Below are 21,603 nucleotides of genomic sequence, written 5' to 3' on the forward strand. Positions count from 1 at the left end.
ATTCGAAGGCTTCGGGCTAAGCAGCCGGATGGACCTGAGATTGATTGCCGTTCCTTCAACACGGTTGGAAGCAGGGGAGAGGGTTCGGAGGGAAAGGTCAGAAGCGCATTTTAGAAGAGCTGAATATAAAGATGTTCATGAGACATCCAAGTGGCTATGGCAAGTAGGCAGTGGGGTGTGCAGGTCTGGGGTTTGGGAGAAAGGTCCAAGCTAGAGAAATAAGTGTGTGTGTGTGTGTGTGTGTGTGTGTGTGTGTGTGTGTTGGGGGGGGGTCATGGCCTAGAGACAGGTGTGAACTGGCAGGCACGCAAAGGGTGTAGGGAGTGAAACCGCAAATGGCCAAGTACGATGAGCACTGGGAAGGGGTGATTGCAATTGCCCAGTGGGCTTTTTGAAGTCAGCAGGGCCACAGAGAGTGGAGAACCGATAAGGATGTGTGTGCACCCGGCAAAGCACTCCACCCGCCCCCCCAACCCCTCCCTCCCGACACTGTGCTGAACCCCACTGACGTGCTGCAGATTCCAGCTTCGTGGTTTTCTTTCCTACCGATGGCACACCCAGCACCCAACAGGTTCATGAAATATACATATGATTGGATATTTTCCCAGGCGGCTTATAAAAATATAAAGAGTGTATAAGAAACGTGGGATCAAAATCAGAATCATGCTTTCTCTCTCTCTCTCTCTCTTTCTCTGCAACTCTTGTTAGCAGAAGAAAACAGCATTGGGTATTTGTTGACGAACATGATGCCATTTTGTTCATGCAAATGTCACCGAGTAGCCCTTCCTCTTGGTGTTTTGTGCCTAAGAAATGTTCTGGGAGATACCCGTCCGTTGTGCAAGCTTGGGTTTCAGTCATCTTTGCTTAGCTTGCATCGAGTTGAAAATGAAGGCTTTGTAAAGAATGTTACTTCAAGCCCGTTTTGCGGCTGAGCTGGGGGGAGGAGAGGCAAATTCGATTTGAACATACACTTGCAGATTCAAAGGCAAAATCCTACTTTTTTTTTTTTCTGTGAACAGTGCCAGTTTTTAATTAGGGATGATTTTCGTTCTAACCCCTATTTCAGCCTACAACAGATAATGAGTCAGCAAAATCACTACAAGTCTGTATGGCAAGTTTGCAACAAGATAGAGTGCATTGTCTCCCCATTGTAAAAAGGCTTCAAAAAGTACGGGAACCTTCATTTCCACACAGTTCTTTTCATTGGGGTCTCGGCCACAGCTTCTTATTTTCCTTACGAAGAACGTTGTTCGTGTGTGAGCCTTCATTAACACCAAGTGGTAAAAATATTTATCCTGTTAGAATAGGCTGCATCTTGGGGCACCTGGGTGGCTTGGTCGGTCAAGTGTCTGACTTCGGCTCAGGTCATGATCTCACGGTCCGTGTGTTTGAGCCCCGTGTCGGGCTCTGTGCTGACAGCTCAGAGCCCGGAGCTTGCTTCGGATTCTGTGTCTCCTCTCTCTCTGCCCCTCCCCCGTTCATTCTCTCTCTCTCTCTCTCTCTCTCTCTCTCTCTCAGCCTCCCAAAATTAAAATAAACGTTAAAAAAACATAGGCTGCATCTTTTAGCAACTCATGAGAAAACAAATGACTGTACTAATTCGTATGACTGTTCTAATGAAGATGCCCGTACTAATTTATACTGTTTACCAAGCTGCGATGCTTTAAGAGCACTACTCAAAAAGCCAATAAACTTCATTGACATTGAAAAAAAGAAGAAATACATGATATGGAGCTGGATTCCAGAACCATAGAGCAAGTTGAGAAAAGAGCTCTGGAGAAGAGTCGACCAGCCTGGGGGCGGTGGTGAGACCCCCGGTTTCTACTTGCCATCTCTGGGGCTTTGGCAGCCTGCAGTCTTTGGGCCCTCAAGTTTCCCATCTTAAAAATGAAGGATATAACTAAATGGCCTCTGATTTCCTCTCTGGCTTTTGATTTATCCCCATATTGTATTTTTTTGAATGTTTATTTATTTTTGAGGGGGCGGGTAGGGCAGAGAGAGAGGGAGACACAGATCCGAAGCAGGCTCCAGGCTCTGAGCTGTCAGCACAGAGCCCAATGCGGGGCTTGAACTCACAGACCAAGAGATCATGACCTGACCCGAAGTCTGATGCTCACCTGCTCAACCAACTGAGCCACCCAGGCGCCCTTCCCTTACTGTATTCTCATCTGGTTTCTATCAGAAAAGTTCCAGTGGTCATTTGAGAAACAGTTAATGATTTGGCTAAATTTGTGATGCTTTATTCAGAATGTTTTTTTATGTTTGTTCTTTCTTTTGTTTTTAAATCATTCTATTTGATAATCTCTTTTAAAATATATTGGGGGCGCTGGGTGGCTCAGTTGGTTGGGCATCCAACTCTTGATTTCAGCTTAGGTCATAGTCTCACAGTTGATGAGATCGAGCCCTACATCAGGCTCTGCGCTGACAGTCCAGAGCCTGCTTGGGATTCTGCCATCTCTCCTCTCTCTCTCTCTCTCTGCCCCTCCCCCACTCCCTCCCTGCACTCTCTCTCTCAAACATAAATAAACATTTAAAAAATAAAAGGAACAAAATATATCATATAAAAGTTTTCTTAGGGAAAAAAATTTTTGTACCCTGTATGGAAAACTCCATAAAGTATTCATGAAATGTATCAGAGGCTCAAACCGAGATGCATCTTTGAAGACTCAATTCAACTCAGGTTAATTTCTGACTACACTATCCAGATATTGTGTCAGAAAAGTGCACCATTTAAGCTTTTGCTACAATTAAAATATTTCATGAGAGTTAGCTTTCCTTCGGGAATTTCGGACTGAGTGAGTTGAAAACATACACGTCGACAAACACACTGTGGAGCCATCACTGTGCTGTCTGACTTCACAGATATTAATTTATTGAATCCTCACATCATTCCTAGGTGGCAAATATAATTTGTATGTTGTGTATTTTTTAAAAAAATTTTTTAATGTTTATTTTTGAGAGAGAGAGGAGAGACAGAGCATGAGCAGGGGAGGGGCAGAGAGAGAGGGAGACACAGAATCTGAAGTAGGCTCTAGGCTCTGAGATGTCAGCACAGAGCCTGACATGGGCTTGAACCCGTGAACTGTGAGATCATGACCTGAGCCGAAGTCAGATACTTAACCAACTGAGCCACCCAGGCGCCCCTGTATGTTGTTTCTTATCTGCTCCTTTATCCCAAGCACCTAGCACAGTGCTTGAAATATAGTAATTTCCAAATAAATATTTGTTTGGAGTCTATTTCACTGCATCGGTCATGTATATCTGTCAAAAAGAGCAGAACTTTCAAAACTTGAAATACCATCGAAAGATGGTACCTTTAGATCCAAATCCTACGTATACAATCCTCGCACTTACTAAGATGGCTGGACTCCTTGTACCATTGGTGTGGTGGGACAACGGGAACGTGGCTCCCTCTTCAGAGGCAGATAATTTGCATTTGCATCCTGACATCCACCACCAGTAGCTGAGCGACCTTAAGCAAACAATTCCATTCTCTAAGCCATTGTTGTTTATTTGTCAGTTAATGGTCTTTGACCCTGCTGCGAAGGTCAAATGATTTTTCTTTGTGTCAACTATAAGATGTATATAAATAGGTGCATTGGTTTTCCACTGCTGTGTAGCAGATGACCACACATATATCAGCTTTAGACCACAAGACTGTGGTCAGAATGTAAGCGTGCCCCAATGGGGTTCAAGACTTGGGGTTTCTCAGGCTAGAATTGGAGAGTCAGTGGGGGCTGGATCCTTGTCTCCCAGGAGCACTGAGATTGTTGGCAGAATTCCATTCGTTCCAGCTGCTGGGCTCGTGAGATGTGTCTTCAAGGACAGCTGAAGAGTGTCTGGTGTGTTCTTGTCTCTTTTTAGGGGGCACCTGTTTAGGTCAGACCTACTTAGGAAAGCCCACCTTTGGATTCACTCAAAGTCAACCAGTTAGGGGACTTAATCACATGGGCAGAATCCCTTGCCATATAAGTTGCTATACAAAGTATCGCAGGAGTGACCTCTTGTCATACTTACCCGCTCTGCCCACGCCAGACGGGAGGTAGTATATATGACATGTACCCCTGGGGGGCAGGAATCTTGGGGGACACCTTAGAATTACCTGCCTGCATGAGACCACGATGACTCATACCAATTGCAATATGCATTCTTCATAAAATATAATTATTTAATTTCACAGAGCTTATGAAGTTGTTCCTTGGGATAAGATGCTACCACCGAAACTCGATCCAGAAGAAACAACAGTGGAAAAAGCTGCTGACCCGATTTCACAGTGCTTTACATGGAAAAGATATGAAGGGGTACCAGCAATAACCCAGGTCAGTGATCAGGGACCTTAATTGCACAGGCATCATTCCTTTCCTATATATAAAGTGCATTTTTGCAACCATGCATTTATTTCTTTTTTTTTTTTAATTTTTTTTAACGTTTATTTATTTTTGAGACAGAGACAGACAGAGCATGAACGGGGAGGGGCAGAGAGAGAGGGAGACACAGAATCAGAAGCAGCCTCAGGCTCTGAGCCATCAGCCCAGAGCCTGACCTGGGGCTCGAACTCACAGACTGTGAGATCGTGACCTGAGCTGAAGTCAGACACTTAGCCGACTGAGCCATCCAGGCGCCCCACCATGCATTTATTTCTAAGCTGAAGTCCAAAACTTTAATACTCATTGTATTGTAAGAAATATGGAAAGCACGCATAAATATGTACACTTATGGAACTGAGTTCCATGTTTTAATATTTTAACATTGTCTATGTTGGACTTTTTTTCTAAAGTTTGTTTGTTTTGAGAAAGAGAAAGAGCACATGGGCACAAGTGAGGGAGGGGCAGAGAGAGAGAGAGAGAGAGAGAGAGAGAGAATCCCAAGCAGGCTCCATGACAGTGCGGAGCCGGACACAGGGCTCGATCTCACGAACTGTGAGATCATGACCTCAGTCGAGATCAAGGACTTGGATGCTCAACCAACTGAGCCAACGCATCACTTTAATGAAGTGAAAGCCATGCTCCTTGACAGGCCATGTCTCCAGTTCTGTTATTTGCCCCCACTCAGCCTCCCCTCTTCCCCCCCCTGCCCTGCCCCGACATTGTGTTCCTCTTGCTTCTGCAAGCCCCACCCCACACCGCGCTCTACCGCATTGCTTTCTACGTGGAACCTCAGTGGAGTCCTCAACACGCCATGTTGCCCATGTGTCACATGTTGTGCCATGTTGTCACATGTGGCATGTGAGGACACACCAGTGGAGTCCTCAACACGGTCTTCCTCAACATGCCATGTTGTTTTGCAAACAGGGCTCTGTTGCCTTCAGTATTCCATTTTTTCCAGGCTAAATCCCGTGAATCTTTCAGGTGTTATCTTGGACCTCACTTTTACCTTTCCAACCCTGGATTAGATGTCCCTGCTCTGTGCCTGCAAAGCATCTAGCTCTTCCTTCCATTGACCTCTCTTCCTTTGGTTCTGTTCCTCGCCCCGCAGAAGTCTGACAAGCACTGGGGCCACCTCTCATAATGTAGCTCTTTGCGATGTAAAATAACATAGCACTAAAGAGGAAAATTATTCTATTGACATACGGCTCTAACCAGGGGCTCTTAAGAGGTTCATGAACCACAGGGTGAGAAGCCCACATTATTTTGAAAAACTTTTTTGGCTTTTATAGAGAAAAATGGCAGCGAGAGAGGAAAAACATGGCTACAATAATATAAAGTCTCGGCACAGGATTCGCATGTGCCTTGATCTTACGGCTGTTTTTAAGAATCTCTCACCTACTTTAAAATGTTTTTACATCTTTTGAAAATTGGTCACTTTTCAACCTATCTTGGCATTTAATTAATCATACCAGGCTCCAAAGTTCTCCCCGCAAGATGCGGTTCAAAGCTCAGGGTCTGGGCAGGACTGAAAGGGGAGACCAGCCTGGGGCTGCAGGAGAGTGAACCTAGGTGGATCCAAGTGAAACATAATCTCTAGGATGAAACAAAAATGAGACCTTTTCTGGGGCACATGGGTGGCTCGGTTGGTTAATGTCCGACTTCGGCTCAGGTCACGATCTCACAGTTTGGGGGTTCGAGCCCCCCATCGGGCTCTGTGCTGACAGCTTGGAGCCTGGAGCCTGCTTCGGATCTGTGTCTCTCTCTCCTCTCTCTGCCCCCTCCCCACTCATGCTCTATCTCTCTCTCTTTCAAAAATAAATTAAAATGTTAAAAACAAAAAAATGAGACCTTTGTCAGGACTTCAATCCAAAGGAGTTGGATGATGAGGCAGATTCTAGCTGTGGGAAAACAAACTGGGAAACTGTGGGTCTGAGAGCAGAGCAGAGACCAGAGGGGCTCTGGGGCAAACCCCCAAAGTGTTAAGGATGCTTGGGGAGTGCGTTCTGTTGGGAGCCTGGGGCTTACCATTGATGCGCTGGGGACTGTTAAGAGCGCTGGAGATTATATATGAGAATTTACGGTAACTTGTTCATTAACTATGTCCTTCATTTTGATGCCGATTTTAGATGGTTGGTGGACTCTGGGACAGATTTCAAACAAGATCTTTCTTGGCACCCATCAAGCCAGTGACTTTGTAAGTTTTATCTCCTCGTGATCTTGTACTAAATTTTTCACTAAAACATCTTGTCATTAATATGTCTGGTGCTCCATGGGGCGCCTGGGTGGCTCAGTCAGTTGAGCGTCCGACTTCGGCTCAGGTCATGATCTTGTGGTCTGCGAGTTTGAGCCCCACGTCGGGCTCTGTGCTGACAGCTCAGAAGCCTGGAGCCTGCTTCAGATTCTGTGTCTTCCTCTCTCTCTGCCCCTCCTCTGCTCATGCTCTGTCTCTCTCTGTCTCAAAAATAAACAAACATTTAAAAAATTAAAAAAAAATATGTCTGGTGCTCCAGCCCACAGGTGAGAGAGGGGCTGAGGGGCGTATCCTCTGGAGAATATTCCAGAGACCTCAGACTTCCATCCCTGGGACAGGAAAGAGAACCCAAATCTGTCCTCAGTTGCTCAGCGATGCCTGCCTGCCTTTTCTTACACCTCCTTAAAATTTAGACTGTGAAATATACCACAACTATTTAAAAATAAATTGTCCTTAAAAATGAATTTTTATATCAGTAAAAAAAAAAGATGAGGTGAAAATGTGCCAAATTATAATCGAGTTTAACTTCCGCGTTCTACTGTTACAAATAGTGACAATATTGAGAAAATATTGTCTTGTCAGCAAACTTAGATTTTGCCGAGCTGTATTCTAAAATAATGTGTAATTTCTTGATAAGGATCATTTAAATATGTTTTGCCAATGGTGTAAAACATCCCAATATAAAAAATAGATTCCAGCGTATATGTTGAACAGGAATCATTTTTTTAAAAAAGAGTATGACACTCAAAAAATATAAGACTCTTGAAAACAAAGCAAGCTGATGTCGCTGGTGATCATATTCAAATATCTTTTAAAAGAATAAAGATGGAAGGCATTGGTACCCGTTCTTACATTACATGAGCGCTAACAAAAATACCTTATTAGCATCTTATTTACATCAGGTGGTGAAATGGCAGATAACTCCGCAGATGATAGAATTTGTATTCTGGTTTGTACGAATCATTGCATTTTTTAAATAAGAATCAATCCGATGAATGAAAAGCTTTATGTCTTAGTCGGTAGGCCACATCTCCAAACTTTCAAGAATGCTGCTCATCCTGCAACCTTCGTCTATGCAAAGGTTGCACTGAGGATCCCACACTAAAACCTGTATAGGAATGTTTCTGCGGCTGTACTCAGAGTGCCAAAACCTAGAAACAACAAGGTATCTTTCAACAGGCCAGTGGAAAAGTATACAGTGGATAAACATATACATGAGTATACAACCAATGTTTTAATGTTTATTTGTTCTTAATAGAGAGAGAGTTATAAGACAGAGACAGAGCACAAGCAAGGGAGGGCCAGAGAGAGGGAGACACAGAATCTGAACGAGGCTCCAGGCTCCGAGCTGTTGGCACAGAGCCCGACGTCGGGCTTGAACTCACGGACCTCGAGATCATGACCTGAGTCGAACTCAACCGACTGAGCCACCCAGGCGCCCCGGTGTGTGTGAATCTTAAATGCATTTTGCTCAGTGAAATAGCCACACCCAAAGGTCACATATTGTATGACTCCATTATATGACATTTGGAAAAGGCAAAACCACAGGAAGGGGATAGAAAAATGGCGGCCAGGAGTTGGGAAGGGGGAAAGGGATGTGCATGGAGAGCCTATAAGGGGAACATTAAGGTCATGAACTATTCTGTATGGTTCTGTGATGGTGGCCACATGACTCTTAGTGGTTTGTGAAACCCAGAGAACTAACCACCACAAAGAACAAAGTTTACTGAAGGCAACGTGAACTAAGTACGTACATGGAAACACCAATACGTATCTACATACATTCCCTGCCCAGGGTGCTGGGGGAATCCAGGATGGAATGCAGATTGTGACAAATGAATCTGTGCTACAAATAAATGACATGACTACACTTGAGTGGATGGGGGCAAAACCGGGTGGTCTTAAAAAAGGCTGGGCCCTAATAAATTTGGAAATAGTATTTTGACTGAAAATATAAGGCTAAGGACAAAAGGAATGCATGGCATATAAGCGCTATACTTCAGGTGGTATGTGTGTACCCGCAGGGTGTGTTCCCGCAGGGAAGTGGGTTGGTGATTCTAATACTTCTGACATATAGGGTTGAACAAAATGAAACTTTTGGTGGGTAACAGGAGGCAAGTTTCACGCTGTCAGGAGGAAATACGGGTGAGTAGGGGAGAAAGGCTAAGAGATGATCAGGACGTATCCTGTGAACTCACGTTTACTTTAATACAGATAGCAGATACAGAAATAGACATAAATATGCGGGTATACACAGACTCCACCCATCCCTAGCTCTGTCCGTTCAGAGGACCCGGGAGCAGGGACACCCCAGCAGCCACAACCACATCTAGCACCCACATGCTGGCTTTGAATCACCATTCTCCGATCAAAGAAATTGTGAGACCCTTGGAGAAATGGCTGATTCTGGGGTGGGTGTGGGGAAAATACAAAATAGACCTGGAGTTCCTTGTGAGGTTGTAAATAACGGGGATCTTGTGCAAGTCACTGCACTCCGTGCTATGGCCGTTTCATCTCCACCATGGAGGATTAGCCTGGATGGTCAGTAGGATCCACTCAACATGAAGATCTGTGTCTCAGCAAACCAGGGGCTTTGCCAAATATTGCCCCACCAATCACTAAGGAGGTGTGCAGCAAAAGGGAAACCTAGGGGGCGCCTGGGTGGCTCAGTCGGTTAAGCGGTTAAGTGTCTGACTCTTGATCTCAGCTCAGGCATTGATCTCAGGGTCATGAGCTGAAGCCCCATGTTGGGCTCTGTGCTAGGCGTGAAGCCTCCTTAAAAAATAGGGGGTGGGGGTAACCCAAGAGGGGAGGCTCTGAAATAGGGCTAAAGAGAGCAAGCAAAGGGGCGCCTGGGTGGCTCAGTCGGTTGAGTGTCCGACTTTGGCTCAGGTCATGATCTCGCGGTTCGTGAGTTCAAGCCCTGCATCGGGCTCTGTGCTGATGGCTCAGAGCCTGGAGCCTGCTTCGGATTCTGTGTCTCCCTCTCTATCTGCTCCTCCCCTGCTCACATGCTGTCTCTCTCTCTCAAAAATAAAGATTGAAAAAAATAAAAAAAAAAAAAAAAGAGAAAGCAAGCAAAGACATGTGTGTCCATGACACTTGGAGTCAGTTTATCCTGCTTTGGCTTTTCACTTAAAACTACATCTTTAAATCACCTCTGTTTACCATTGCAAACTTTTATGTTTTTATTTTATTTTATTTTATTTTATTTTATTTTAAGTTTATTTATTTACTTTGAAAGAGAGAGAGAGAGAGAGAGAGAGAGAGCGAGCGAGCTAGGGAGGGGCCGAGAGGGAGAGAGAGAATCCCAAGCAGACTCCACACTGCCAACACAGAACCCAACATGGGGTTTGAACTCACAACTGTGGAATCATGACTTGAGCCAAAATCCCGAGTCGGATGCTTACCTGACTGAGCCATCCAGGAGCCCCTACATTACAAACTTTTAGAGGTTAATTCCCAGGAGGCATCTCCAAAGAGATTAAATCCCAGGAGGTATCAATAAGAGAAATACTGTAACCCTTGGATGCTTATTAAGTGAACATCACTAACTCCATTGTGCACATTTTCTCTTTCTCTCAGTGTGAGTCCAAGTTCCAGAAGCAAATACATCCCTCTTTATACGTAAGTGATACCGTTTCTTAATGTTTTAAAAATTACTAGATTTACATCTAAATTGTAATTGCTTTCAGCTCAGTCATGTCTGTAATTTATTGTTTAAGACAATTTATACTTTCGAACAGAGTTCTAACGTTTTGCCAGCCCAGGGCCTGCTTAATGTCAGGACTTTCATCACAGATTTGTTAAAGATTATGATAAAAGAAAGAAAGGGGGAGCGGCATTTTTTCTGTTTCCCCAAATTGGTTATTTTATGAAGTAAAATACCCTGGATGCTCCTAATATTGGGTGTTGTCAACCAGAAAGGCTTTTATACTCGATGCAGAAGATACGGCGTGCTCCCTAACACTAAGTACGGGAAAATGTGTCTCCTTTTTCTTCTGAGTTTAAATGTGGCTCTCCATGGAGAAGTCACAAGACTTCTGTGTCCTCACAGTAGTAGGGCTGTGTGGGCCCCCTATTCCCACTCCCGATGGCTTCGCCCTCGTGACCTGAGCTCCTCACACCTCCTGCTCCCGTCACCTTTGGACATTAGGATTTCAACGCAGGAATACGGGAGGAGCATAAACATTCAGGTCACGGTGCCTTGGAACAGAGTAAATCCAAGAAAATGGAGGCCCTGGGCCTTTAATCTTTGCCCTTGCTGCCGCCATTACTGTGGCCTCTTCTGCCCTACGATGGAGCTGACTACTCTTTCCAACTAGTGGCCCCAGCAATGGGACAAGGACACTACGCCCTCTGGCTGACAGCACCTCCTCCTTGTCTCAGGGCCCTGAAGGCACATGGCTGGGCGCCCCAGATTCCCGGGCACCTGCCCAGGTTCCCATCTCCAACAGGAGCCCGGTTGATTCTGGCGGATGCCAGTCCCTGCCTTGCCCCCCGGGGCCAGCCTCCGGTGAAGGAGCCTCCCTGGGCTGCACAAACAGCTTCTTTCTTTGCACAAAAACACAACCCACCTGTTTCTCTCACGCTGGCCCAAACTTCAGATCACGAGAGCCTGGCAGGTGTTACTCTGTAAAAGAGGAAATCTCTTTTCTTAGTTTTTAAGGCAAATTGTCCTATCATCATGGTTATTATTATTATTGTTGTTGCTGTTGTTGTTGTTTCGGTTTTTCATCGATTTTAGCAAATAAGATTCCCTTTGAATGTTAGGGCACTGTTTACCTCTTCTTCTGTTTTTCTTATGAAGAAACACACGTTTTCTTTTCTTGTCATGCAAACAGGGGTTGTGTGCAGTCTACAAATGCCGATGATGTTGACAACCCCTTTGGAGACATCACATCTCTCACCAAGCCTCGGGGCTCCAGGATTCTTTATACAAACACAAGTCGGTGAGTTCCACTTGTAATTACTCCCCTTATAGTGCCATTTGGGGTGAAACACGGTGATGGGCTTTATCATAAATGAGGGAATACAAGATGGCCTGCCATCGAATGTAGTTTAAGAAGAAAGACGCCTGCTGTCCCAAAAGAAACGTAGCTCCCCACAAACGAGATCATAATTCTGTGCACTGACGGACGGGGGGCCTGAGCACAAGAATGAAGATAGCAGGGCCAGGGGGGGCTGCAGGGAAAAAAGAGAGGCACCAGAAAACGAGAAAGCGGGAAGAGGAGAAAAGGGAGAAGGGGAGAAAGAGAAAGTGAGAGAGGGGAGAGAGGGGAAGAGGGGGGAGAGGGAAAAATTTAGATATTCATAATAATAAATATTATATATGGTATAAGTATATTATATCATTTATATTTTATAATATACAGATAATATATACAATATTTTTCTATATAATATACTTATATAATATATAACTTATAACATGTAATATTATTATATATAAAATATAATTTGATATGATATAATATAATTTAAAAGTGATAATGTATAACTTACAGTTTACGATATACAATATAATACATAAGGATATAATATAACATAAAGTTATAATATATAACTTATAATTTATAATATTATATATGAAATATATAAGATGACATAAACTTTATATATAAAACATATATCATATTATATATTTACATAGTATATATCTTATATAAAATAAATGCAAAATATATTTAATATATAATATATAACTACATTTAATGTGTACTATTTTAAGCTATATATATAATATGTTTATGTATAATCTATATATATATCTATATATCTAGATATAGATATATATAGATATATAAATATATATATAGATATATATAGATATATGTATCTATATCTAGATATATAGATACATATATATTTTGCTTTCACCAATGGGAATATGGGGGCTCAGAGGTCAGTCACTTCCCTAGGACTCACCAGATACAGCTGGAAGTTGAAATCTTGTGCTCTTTTCATGAGCCACTGAGTTGCTGACTGCCATGGATATTATCCCAGCAGTTTCTGCCGGGAGACACAGACAAACTTGCAGATTTCATGCAAAGCCGAAGTGTGAACTACCACAGTATTTTCAATGTTAATTGATTCCTTGTTTGTTTGTTTTTTGAACATCAGTTGCGCCCATGAGACAAGTTGCATTTCGCATCAGCTGTCCTTCGAACTTACTCTGTTGCAGGTTAAATTTAAGCAATGCCGTCTCCCACAATGGTCTTAAATTTCCCTGTTACCTTTTCGGACTATGTAAAGTTTTTGACCACTTGGGCAAACTATGAAGTATGTTTCGAATCTAACTTTGGTGTTAAAATATAGTTGTGTAACTTATCTCACTTAACTCTCTACATAACACACCCAAAGGAAAAGGCAAAGGAGCCTGTAAAATGCTCCAGGCACTGTGTTAAGAACTGTGGTAACATAAAGATACAAAAGACAAAGACTTGGCCCTCACGTAGCTTAAGAATCTGAAGGGCAGATAAACGCTGTACACAAATAATTACGATAAAAAGCAGGATGAAAGAAGTCCCCCCAAAAGTTAGCTTAGCGTTTTCGAAGCTCAGTAGCACAGAGGTCACTTTCACTCGTGAGACACACGGGATGCGTGTGACGTCTGAGCTGAGTCTTGAGGAAGGATCAGTTGGTGTGATTCTTCCATAAATTTTGCAAGGGAGTTACTGCTATTCAACAGAGTAATTCTAAAGATTTTAAAAGGATAGGAGGATGGAACCACCTTAAAAATATCCTACAGGTCTAAGATTATTTTGTTTTTTTTCTTTTGAAATGTGCCTTTAACTTTTGCAACATTTTATGAGACATGCTGGCCAAAGAATCCAAACATATTCTCTTGGGTCATTCCTCCAAGAGAACGAAGAGGGGTTTGGCAAGCATTGTAAGAATTTGATGTAAACATCCTATTTAGCCTGAATAACTTTGGGCCGGTCTACCTCGGCTTGCTGTGGATTTCTGTTTCTGAGGAAGTGAAATTATGCGTGGCTCCCAGAAAAGAAATTGAAGACGTTGGTTGCACTTGTCCAATTTGGCCACTAGAGGGCCACCAGGCTCGCAAAGTTTGTTTCGAATCCGGTTTCCATGTTTAAGGTCCTCTTAACCTTTTAACACAAAGAAATGGTTTTCACTTTTATTATGAAATATTAATAGATACATAAACATGTAGTGTCATAGGTAACATATAAAGTGAAATAACAAAAGTCTGTGTTTTCCTGCCTCGCTAAAGAAATAGTATTTGACTATTTTAGTACCTTACTAATGTCTTCTAAGCCATGCGTGGGTGCCTCCCAGCCTCACCACCCAGATCCCCCTTCCCAACCCAGAAGCCACGGGTCTTTGTGCTTTTCCTTACTTTGTTTTGTAGTTTACTACATACATGTAGATGTCTAAACAAAATATACTTTTTTAAGTTTTATTTATTTATTTTGAGACAGAGAGAGAGAGAGAGACCCCATGCAAGGGAGGGGCAGAAAGAGGGAGATGGAGAATCCCACTGTCAGCACGGATCCTGACACAGGGCTCGAACTCACGAACCCTGAGATCATGACCTAAGCCAAGATCAAGAATCAGATACCTAACCGACTGAGCCACCCAGGTGCCCCATAAAACATTTTATTGATGTTACGATACAGCATTGAGCTGAAAGGCAATTCAATATGATGCCATTTGCATAAAATCCAAAACCCAGAAACACATAAACTTACTAACTTTGTGCTAAGTAGAGGATATGGAAGCGCCGTCCTATTCAAAAGCAAGTATGACTCTTCCTTTACTTTCTCATCATAAACTTTCTTAAAGAAAAATGTCTTCCTGATATTATTTTTAGGATTCTCCCCACAATTCGTGATACTTAGTCATGGTGGAAATATGAAACCACGTTTCAGACAGTCAAGGCCACCGACTCCTAGTTCAGGTGGTTCCATTGCTGGCATCACCAGTCTCCCAGAAAAGAGCAAAGGTTTGTCAAACTTCCCTCATTAATTGATTTTGTTTCCTGGCTACCAAGCCATCTGACATGGCCGGGGTTTTCAAATTGCTGGTGATCGTACTCATCGTTAAAAAAAAAAAAAAAAACAACCCTTAAAGCTATTGTAGAGCCAGATCTGATCATTACAGAAAAAAAAAAAATACAGAAAAATTAGTGATGATAAAAATAGGACCAAACTGTCTTACAAAAGCATACTCGAAGCACATAACTATGGGCATGCTATGGAACAGCCTATCTGTGCGAAGTCAGGATCCAAAATCCAAAATCCTGCCCTTTCCTGAGAAAATGGAGAGAGCGGCTGGAAATGGGTTTGCAGTGGACCAGCTGTTGGAGCTCCTGGGGTACCCTGTCCTGCATCTCACCTGGTCCAGCCCCTTATCTTACCAACAAGGAAACTGAGGCGCAGGGGAGGGGACACGCGTGCCCTGGCGGGAGAGCCCACTGGAGACGAGCTGGCCATGAACCCGTGCCTTCCGCCCCCACGCCTGTTGCTTTCCGGACACCGCGGGCCTGTTTTCCTAAAGCAGCCAGGCACCCCCCACTGCACCCCGACTGGGCTGTCTTCCACTAGGCTGTAATCCTTCATTTCAGAACTTTGCAGGGTTTCACATTTACTGTGCCTTCACCCAATCATCCCTGCGATGAAGCCTTTGCAAATAACGAGCACTTGTCCAAAATGGATCCCCAGGCAGGTGCTGGCCAAGGTCTGACATGGAAGAGGGTGTGTTTGGGGGGGGGGGGGGGGCGGGTGGTGCCTTCCTGCCCGTTGCCGTGGCATGTGGCACCTTTAACAAACAAAAAACCCCCAAAGCCTTACCACAATCCAGGTTAGAGAATGGGGCTATGAATAGTAGTTCCTTACGCTGGCCGGCCGACACTTCTGCCTTTTCGGAGGGCTTTCCCGTCTATGCTCTCATTTGATTTTCAAACTAGTGTGGGGAGGCCAGAGGTGTGCCAACAGGTTCTCTCCCCATTTCACAGATGAGGAGGCCGAGGCCTGAGTGCAGGATGTGACAAAGCCACAGGTCAGTCATTTCCGGAGGGGCCAAGAGCAGATCCTTCTCACCCCCCACCCCCCGGGGCAAGCTGGGGGGGGAGGCCTTCTTCTCACAAGGACACGCCCTCTGCCTCCAGGGAAGTAGCGGTTCCGGGGCTCCAGCCTGCGGACAAACCAAGCCTTCCGGCTGTTTCTGTGTCCGCTTCCATTTGGAGAGATTCGAAGACCAGAGAAAGAACAACTATAGGCACTTGACGGGGATAATGATAAAACTACAGTTGCTGAACAGATCTTGGGGCCATGACGTGTTACGCTCTGAGAAACACGGGACCCGTGACCAAAATGGTCCTGGTCCTGCAGCCGCCTTCTCTCAGCCCTCCCTGAGGGCCCAGCCTTGACCCTGCCCAGCCCCCGCCCCTCCCGCTGCACCGTGCCCCGCCCCCTACAGGGGAGCTACAGTCCCCTGACCACAGCACAGTGTGGCTCAGAGAGCTTCAGTTCAGTGGTCCAAGGTCACATGGCTGGGAGGGGCGGCCCTGAAGTTCACGGCCAGCCTCTCTGACCTCTGACCCTGTGCTGCCTTCTGTCTCCCTCTCACACGCACCCCCACCCCCGCCTTACTTTTCATCGGTGGTCTTTGCCCCACTCGGGTTTTTCCAACCTCTACATGTGCATTAAAAGTGTTCTCATTGATGCGAAAGCCGCCAGGAATGGGCCTGGTTGATTTCTGCCTGGATGTGTGCCTGACACAGAACGGCTCTCAGGGCAAGATTGTCGGATCGATTTGAACTTGAACGTGCACCCACACCCTGAATAAATGCCCAGCATCGGAAGGTAGCTGAGCTCTCCCGCCTGGGCTGGGGCCCTGGGTGGGAGGGCACGGGGACATCGCCCAGCAATCCGTCCGGGGCTCCTGGGTCCAGCCGGTTCTGCCACCTGCTACGACGCGGGACTTAGACTTTCTCTAAAACCTCACTTTCAGCATCCATACGATAGGCATGATCCTTAGGATCCACAACGCAGGGTCTGGCGAGAATTAAGTCCATTTGCACAAGCGTTTAAAACAGTGGCTGGGACACAGCGCGCGCTCACAGGGCTTTGGTCCTGTCTGTGGACGGGGAAGAAGCTGTCTGCGCGCTGAAATCCCAACCCACGTACACCCTGCCTGTGTGCCACATACAACATGCTGTCCCCGCGTTTTCTTTATTTCCTGTTTAACTTTTAATTACACACCATCTGTGCTTCCTTTTCTAAGAGGCTCACTAAATTCCTTACGTTCTAAAATTATTTAATTTGTATTTTATCATGCCAGGTTGAGCCAAAGCAGTTAGTTGCAAACTTAAGCAATAATTTCTTCACATGTGCCCGTTAATGGACAAAATCCAGGCTTATTCCGGGGTACGGAAGAAGGTGTTTAAAGGACCAGAAGTTGTGGAGAAAGACAAAAAAAATGAAGACTTCTCTTATTTTTATTCTTTTTTGATTTTTTTTTAATGTTTATTTAGTTTTAAGAGTGAGAGAGAGAGAGCACAAGGCGGGAGGGGCAGAGAGAGAGAGGGAGACATAGAATCCGAAGCAGGCTCCAGGCTCCGAGCCGTCAGCACAGGGCCCGACGCGGGGCTCGAATTCACGAACTGTGAGATCATGACCTGAGCCCCCCAGGCGCCCCTCTACTTCTCTTATTTTTAAATGAGTTCCTGCTTTTCTCTGCTTTCCCTAAGTGGCAGAAGGGGGTCTTTGAACGTGGAACCAACCCAGAAGTCCATGCGAAAGCCTGCATAGTGTAGCACCTTGAAAAGATGTCTCCTGCCCCTAGAAAATCATGTCACCTGTCAGCAGCAGGGCCGGGTCCCCCGAAGGCGACTCTCTTCTTGCCAGAAGGTCAACATGTGGCACTCAAGGTGGGAAAAAAGTCCCCTTGTGATATCCCTGAAAAGGGGCAATTTGAGCAGATTTAGAAGCGGCGTGGGTAAGGACTTTCGTTTTCAAATATTTGGCAGTGTATTGAGCGGCTGAATTCTTTTCTTAAGCCTAAGCGGCTTCTCTTTAATTTAGCCTCTTGGCTCATGGTTTGTTGTTATTGGATGTGATGTAATGTAACATTATGTCATTATTATAATGTAATGTCTAATACCACTTGGCGTCAATAACCCGTGCGCCACGAGGCACGTATAGCTGTATGATGTTTTCTATCAAGTTCTTCTTTCGATTGACAAAACCGTTCCCTTCCATCTTTGACTTCTTAACTGCTCTAATGGAAGGGCTATGACTTTAGAGGCATTTCAATTCTGCAGGTGTTTTTAGGGGCAGTGGAAAAAAACATCTCACACAGAGGAAGGGGATTTCCTCTGTAACATGCATGGAAGCTTTAAAGAAGGTTTGGGGGAAAGACGTACGCATGAATAATTCTGCCTCGGTTTTTGCTACCTCTCCCTGACACACAGCTACCCTTGAAGAAAATTCCAGCAAATCCTAAAGGGCACTTCCTAGAATTTGGCAACACTGATTTGATCACCCGAGTCCCTCCAACAGACCTGAAAATGCAACTCTGAAATAGGGATTTCCAAACCTCCATGCACAGCTTATCTAGAATTATCTAGACAGATTTTGAAGATCCCGATTCCCAAGTCACCTCCCGCCCTCCCCCTCCACCCTGCACCAGTGAAATCAGAACGTCTGGGGGCTGGGAGTCAGGCATGGGTACCTTTGAAAAATCCCCGTGAGTTTCCAGTATGTGGGGACATTTGGAAACCACTGTCTGAACATCTATATAGCCGGCCTCTGCTGGATAAACCTCATAGGCTCCACCTACCGGGCTCCTATTTTAGAAATTTCTCATTGCTTTTAAATCTTGTATTTCAACTGAAATGAGTTGAGCCCCACCTAAGTGCTGAAGATCCTCTGGTTGCTTTCACATTCATTGAATCCCTTGAATCCCGGAGGAGCCTTAAAGAGGTGAATGGTGTCCTATCCCTGCTGCAGGTGACTGGGCTGAGGCCCAGAGGGCTTCCCTCGCTGGAGGAAAAACTCACAGTTGGTTAAGGGGCACGTCAGGCTTGGAAGGGAGGCCTGGGTCCCGTGCTTTTCCGTCACCTCAGTTACCTGGTCTCTCAGGAACCAGTAACGTGTACATTTTTTTCTGCTATTGCCATTGATGTAAATTCCCTTCACTCTGTTAGAGGGGAGATACCAAGGGGCCACACCACAACCCATGTCCAGGGGTTCGGGGGGGGACACCCAGCATCTGCACTGGGAACTGCTACCTTTTCCCCACCAAACACGTCCATAGCTGGCATCCTCACCCCCTCTCGTGGCAGAGGCAGTAAGGCTCCGAGAGATCACGTCTCCGGTCCAGACCTGCGAGCTGATGGGCCGATTCCCTGGGTTTGAATCTGGGCCCTGACCCTCGGGCACACACCCGCGTCGCCACCCCCTCTCCGCCGTCTGCCCCCTCCCCTGCCACTGTAAGAAACAACGTCCCTGAAGCCCCATGCTTTGAAAATTTCTCCTCAGGCAAATGGTTCCTGGACGTCTCCTTTGGTTGATTGGGTTTGTGGGAAGGCCCCAGATGCAAGCAATGCACCCGGAGGAACCGCTCCCTTGACCGGGACAGAGGCTCGGCATTGCATTGCATCTGTGCATCCATCTAGAATGAGGGACCGCACCAATGTCATGTCACACTCTCAAAGGAGTGGCCCGGAGATGGGAAACGCCACCGCCGAGTGAGCAGAAGGGCAACCTGTTGTCTGGCCCTGTCCCTGCTCCTGGCACATCAGCGGTGGTGATCTTACTCCCTCCCTTTAAGCCCTGAAAGGATGCTCGGAACTTGAGTCCACAAAGATCATGTCCTGTTTGAGTGAGAGCCAAGGTTTTCACACAGTAGGTTCTTGCTACTTGAAATACAGTTTATGTATCTATTTTTCAAATGTTTTATTTATTTTTGAGAGAGACAGAGAACACAAGTGGAGGAGGGGCAGAGAGAGAGGGACAGAGGATCTAAGTACAGACTCAGTACAGACGGAGCCTAAGTACAGACTGACAGCACAGAGCCTGACGTGGGGCTTGAACTCATAAACCGTGAGACCATGACCTGAGCTGAAGTTGGATGCTTAACCAACTGAGCCACCCAGGCGACCCCTTGAAATACAGTTTAAATTCCCTATTGTCCCTCGCTCCTGAGGCCAAGGCCACAGGTCTTAAGCAGCAGGGGGGAACTAAACCCACACAGCCCTGCTCCAGCCTCACCTCTCCCTCAGCAAATAATTTACTTAAAGGCACTTGTGTGCAGGGGCACCTGGGTGGCCCAGCCAGTTAAGTGTCTGACTTCAGCTCAGGTCATGAAGTCAGGGTTCGTGAGTTCAAGCCTCACATCAGGCTCTGCGCTGGCAGCTCAGAGCCTTCTTGGGATTCTCTCTCTCCCTTTCTCTCTGCCCCTCCCCTGCTCACTCACCCTCTCTCTCAAAATTAATTAAAGAAAACGAAATTACATGAAATCAGGAATGCAGTATAATAGCGACAAGAACATATTATTTTCAAATCACAGTCATGTGTCTCCTAGTGCTGGAGTCAGCACGACAGAGTCACGTGTGGGGCACAGGTCGGCTGTCCTGCAAAGAACCAACGTCTGCCTTCAACGGGAGACAGCTCGGCCGCGAATCACGTCTGTAAAATACATGCAAAGTTCAAAGACTAGGAAAACACGGGCTGGAAAGAAGTTTCTGCGGTCCTAGAGTAGGGCCACTATCGGGGCATCTCCAAGTCAGCATTTCCTGTTTCCCGGCCCGATTTCCAGCACCTTCCTTTGCACCTTTCTACGTGGGTGCTGGTGACAAGGACTCGTTCACAAATGCCTGTTTTCATTCCCTCTCTCCCCCTCCCTTTTAACTCTTTCCTTCAGCTCTGCCAATATTCCAGGATACACCGGTAAGGTTCATTTCACAGCCAGCCACCCAGCAAATTCTGATATTCCATCAACGGCCCCATCGCCAGACTCAGAAGTGTACCGGTGAGTATTAAGTCCCATCACTCAGGGCGTTCAGATACGCCAGGCGGGGCGGGGGAGGGTCCTCATTATGGTCGTTCCGCTAAAGAACAATTAACTACAAAGAGCAAATTTACATCAGGGTGTCAAATCCAAAAGACAGAAGAGTTCATTTCCCTGCTGTGATGGCAAAAAGGAGCCCTATAGGAAGACACTCCCGCCGCGTTAGGTAAACAGCAGGCCTGCCTCTTGGACTCACAGCTTTGCACACACACGACCCTCCTGCATCGACACCGGAACACGCCTGGGTGCATGGAACACACCCCATGAGATGCACGTTCGCTTCCCCCGAATCGCCACCTTCTGTTTCAGAAGAGACAACATTCTGTTGAAAGTCGACATACGGTTTTAAACACCGTTTCGCAAATTGAAAGCCGGAGATGTTAGATGGAAGGTTATCGCCGACCCCATCGTTCGGAGCTGCCCGAGAGGAGCTGCGCGCTGCTGCTCGTTATGACTCAAATTTGAAAACATTTGATGGAAGTTCCGGCCTCGCAAACAAGATGACGGTTTTGAAAAATGCAAACTCAGAGGTCTTAACCAGGTCCAGTCGCTGGCTCCCACAAAGAAATAAACTACCCCAGTAGGTCCCTGTGCACCCTAGAGGCGGAGGGAGGCGGTGCTCCCTCACTACCCCCCAGAGGGTGCCTTTTCTCCTTTTGGTCTTAGCAAACATTTATTGGGCATCTGCTCTGGGCCCAGGCGCGGTTCGAGGCGCTGAGCGCATGGGCTGAACAGACACGAGGCTCGCTTTCAGGACCTTATGTGCCGGTGTGACCGACGGAGGGCACAGACGCCCACAAGTCACTGGGGGAATAAGATGATTTCAGCGAGTGCAGTGAAGGAGAAAAGGCGGGGAGATGCCGTAGCCAGTGCCTGGACAGGGTGCTGATTTAGCTCGGCGGTCAGAGAGGGCTTTCTGAGGAGGTGACCCTCAGGTGGGAGTCT

General features: G+C 45.9%; 1 protein-coding gene across 1 annotated transcript in view; it reads left to right on the forward strand.

Annotated features, from left to right (window-relative positions):
• The window catches only part of SPATA48 (spermatogenesis associated 48), a 48,625-nt gene extending 27,618 nt beyond the window's left edge, over positions 1-21,007 (forward strand). Inside the window, exons 4-9 of the mRNA XM_030307644.1 lie at positions 4,181-4,319; positions 6,494-6,561; positions 10,204-10,245; positions 11,463-11,570; positions 20,512-20,619; positions 20,857-21,007. Coding sequence (XP_030163504.1) covers positions 4,181-4,319; positions 6,494-6,561; positions 10,204-10,245; positions 11,463-11,570; positions 20,512-20,619; positions 20,857-21,007 — 616 coding nt within the window. The remainder of the gene's footprint in view (positions 1-4,180; positions 4,320-6,493; positions 6,562-10,203; positions 10,246-11,462; positions 11,571-20,511; positions 20,620-20,856) is intronic.
• The last annotated feature ends 596 nt before the right edge of the window (positions 21,008-21,603 follow it).

Source organism: Lynx canadensis, chromosome A2 (assembly GCF_007474595.2).
Source record: "Lynx canadensis isolate LIC74 chromosome A2, mLynCan4.pri.v2, whole genome shotgun sequence".
Taxonomy (NCBI): domain Eukaryota; kingdom Metazoa; phylum Chordata; class Mammalia; order Carnivora; family Felidae; genus Lynx; species Lynx canadensis.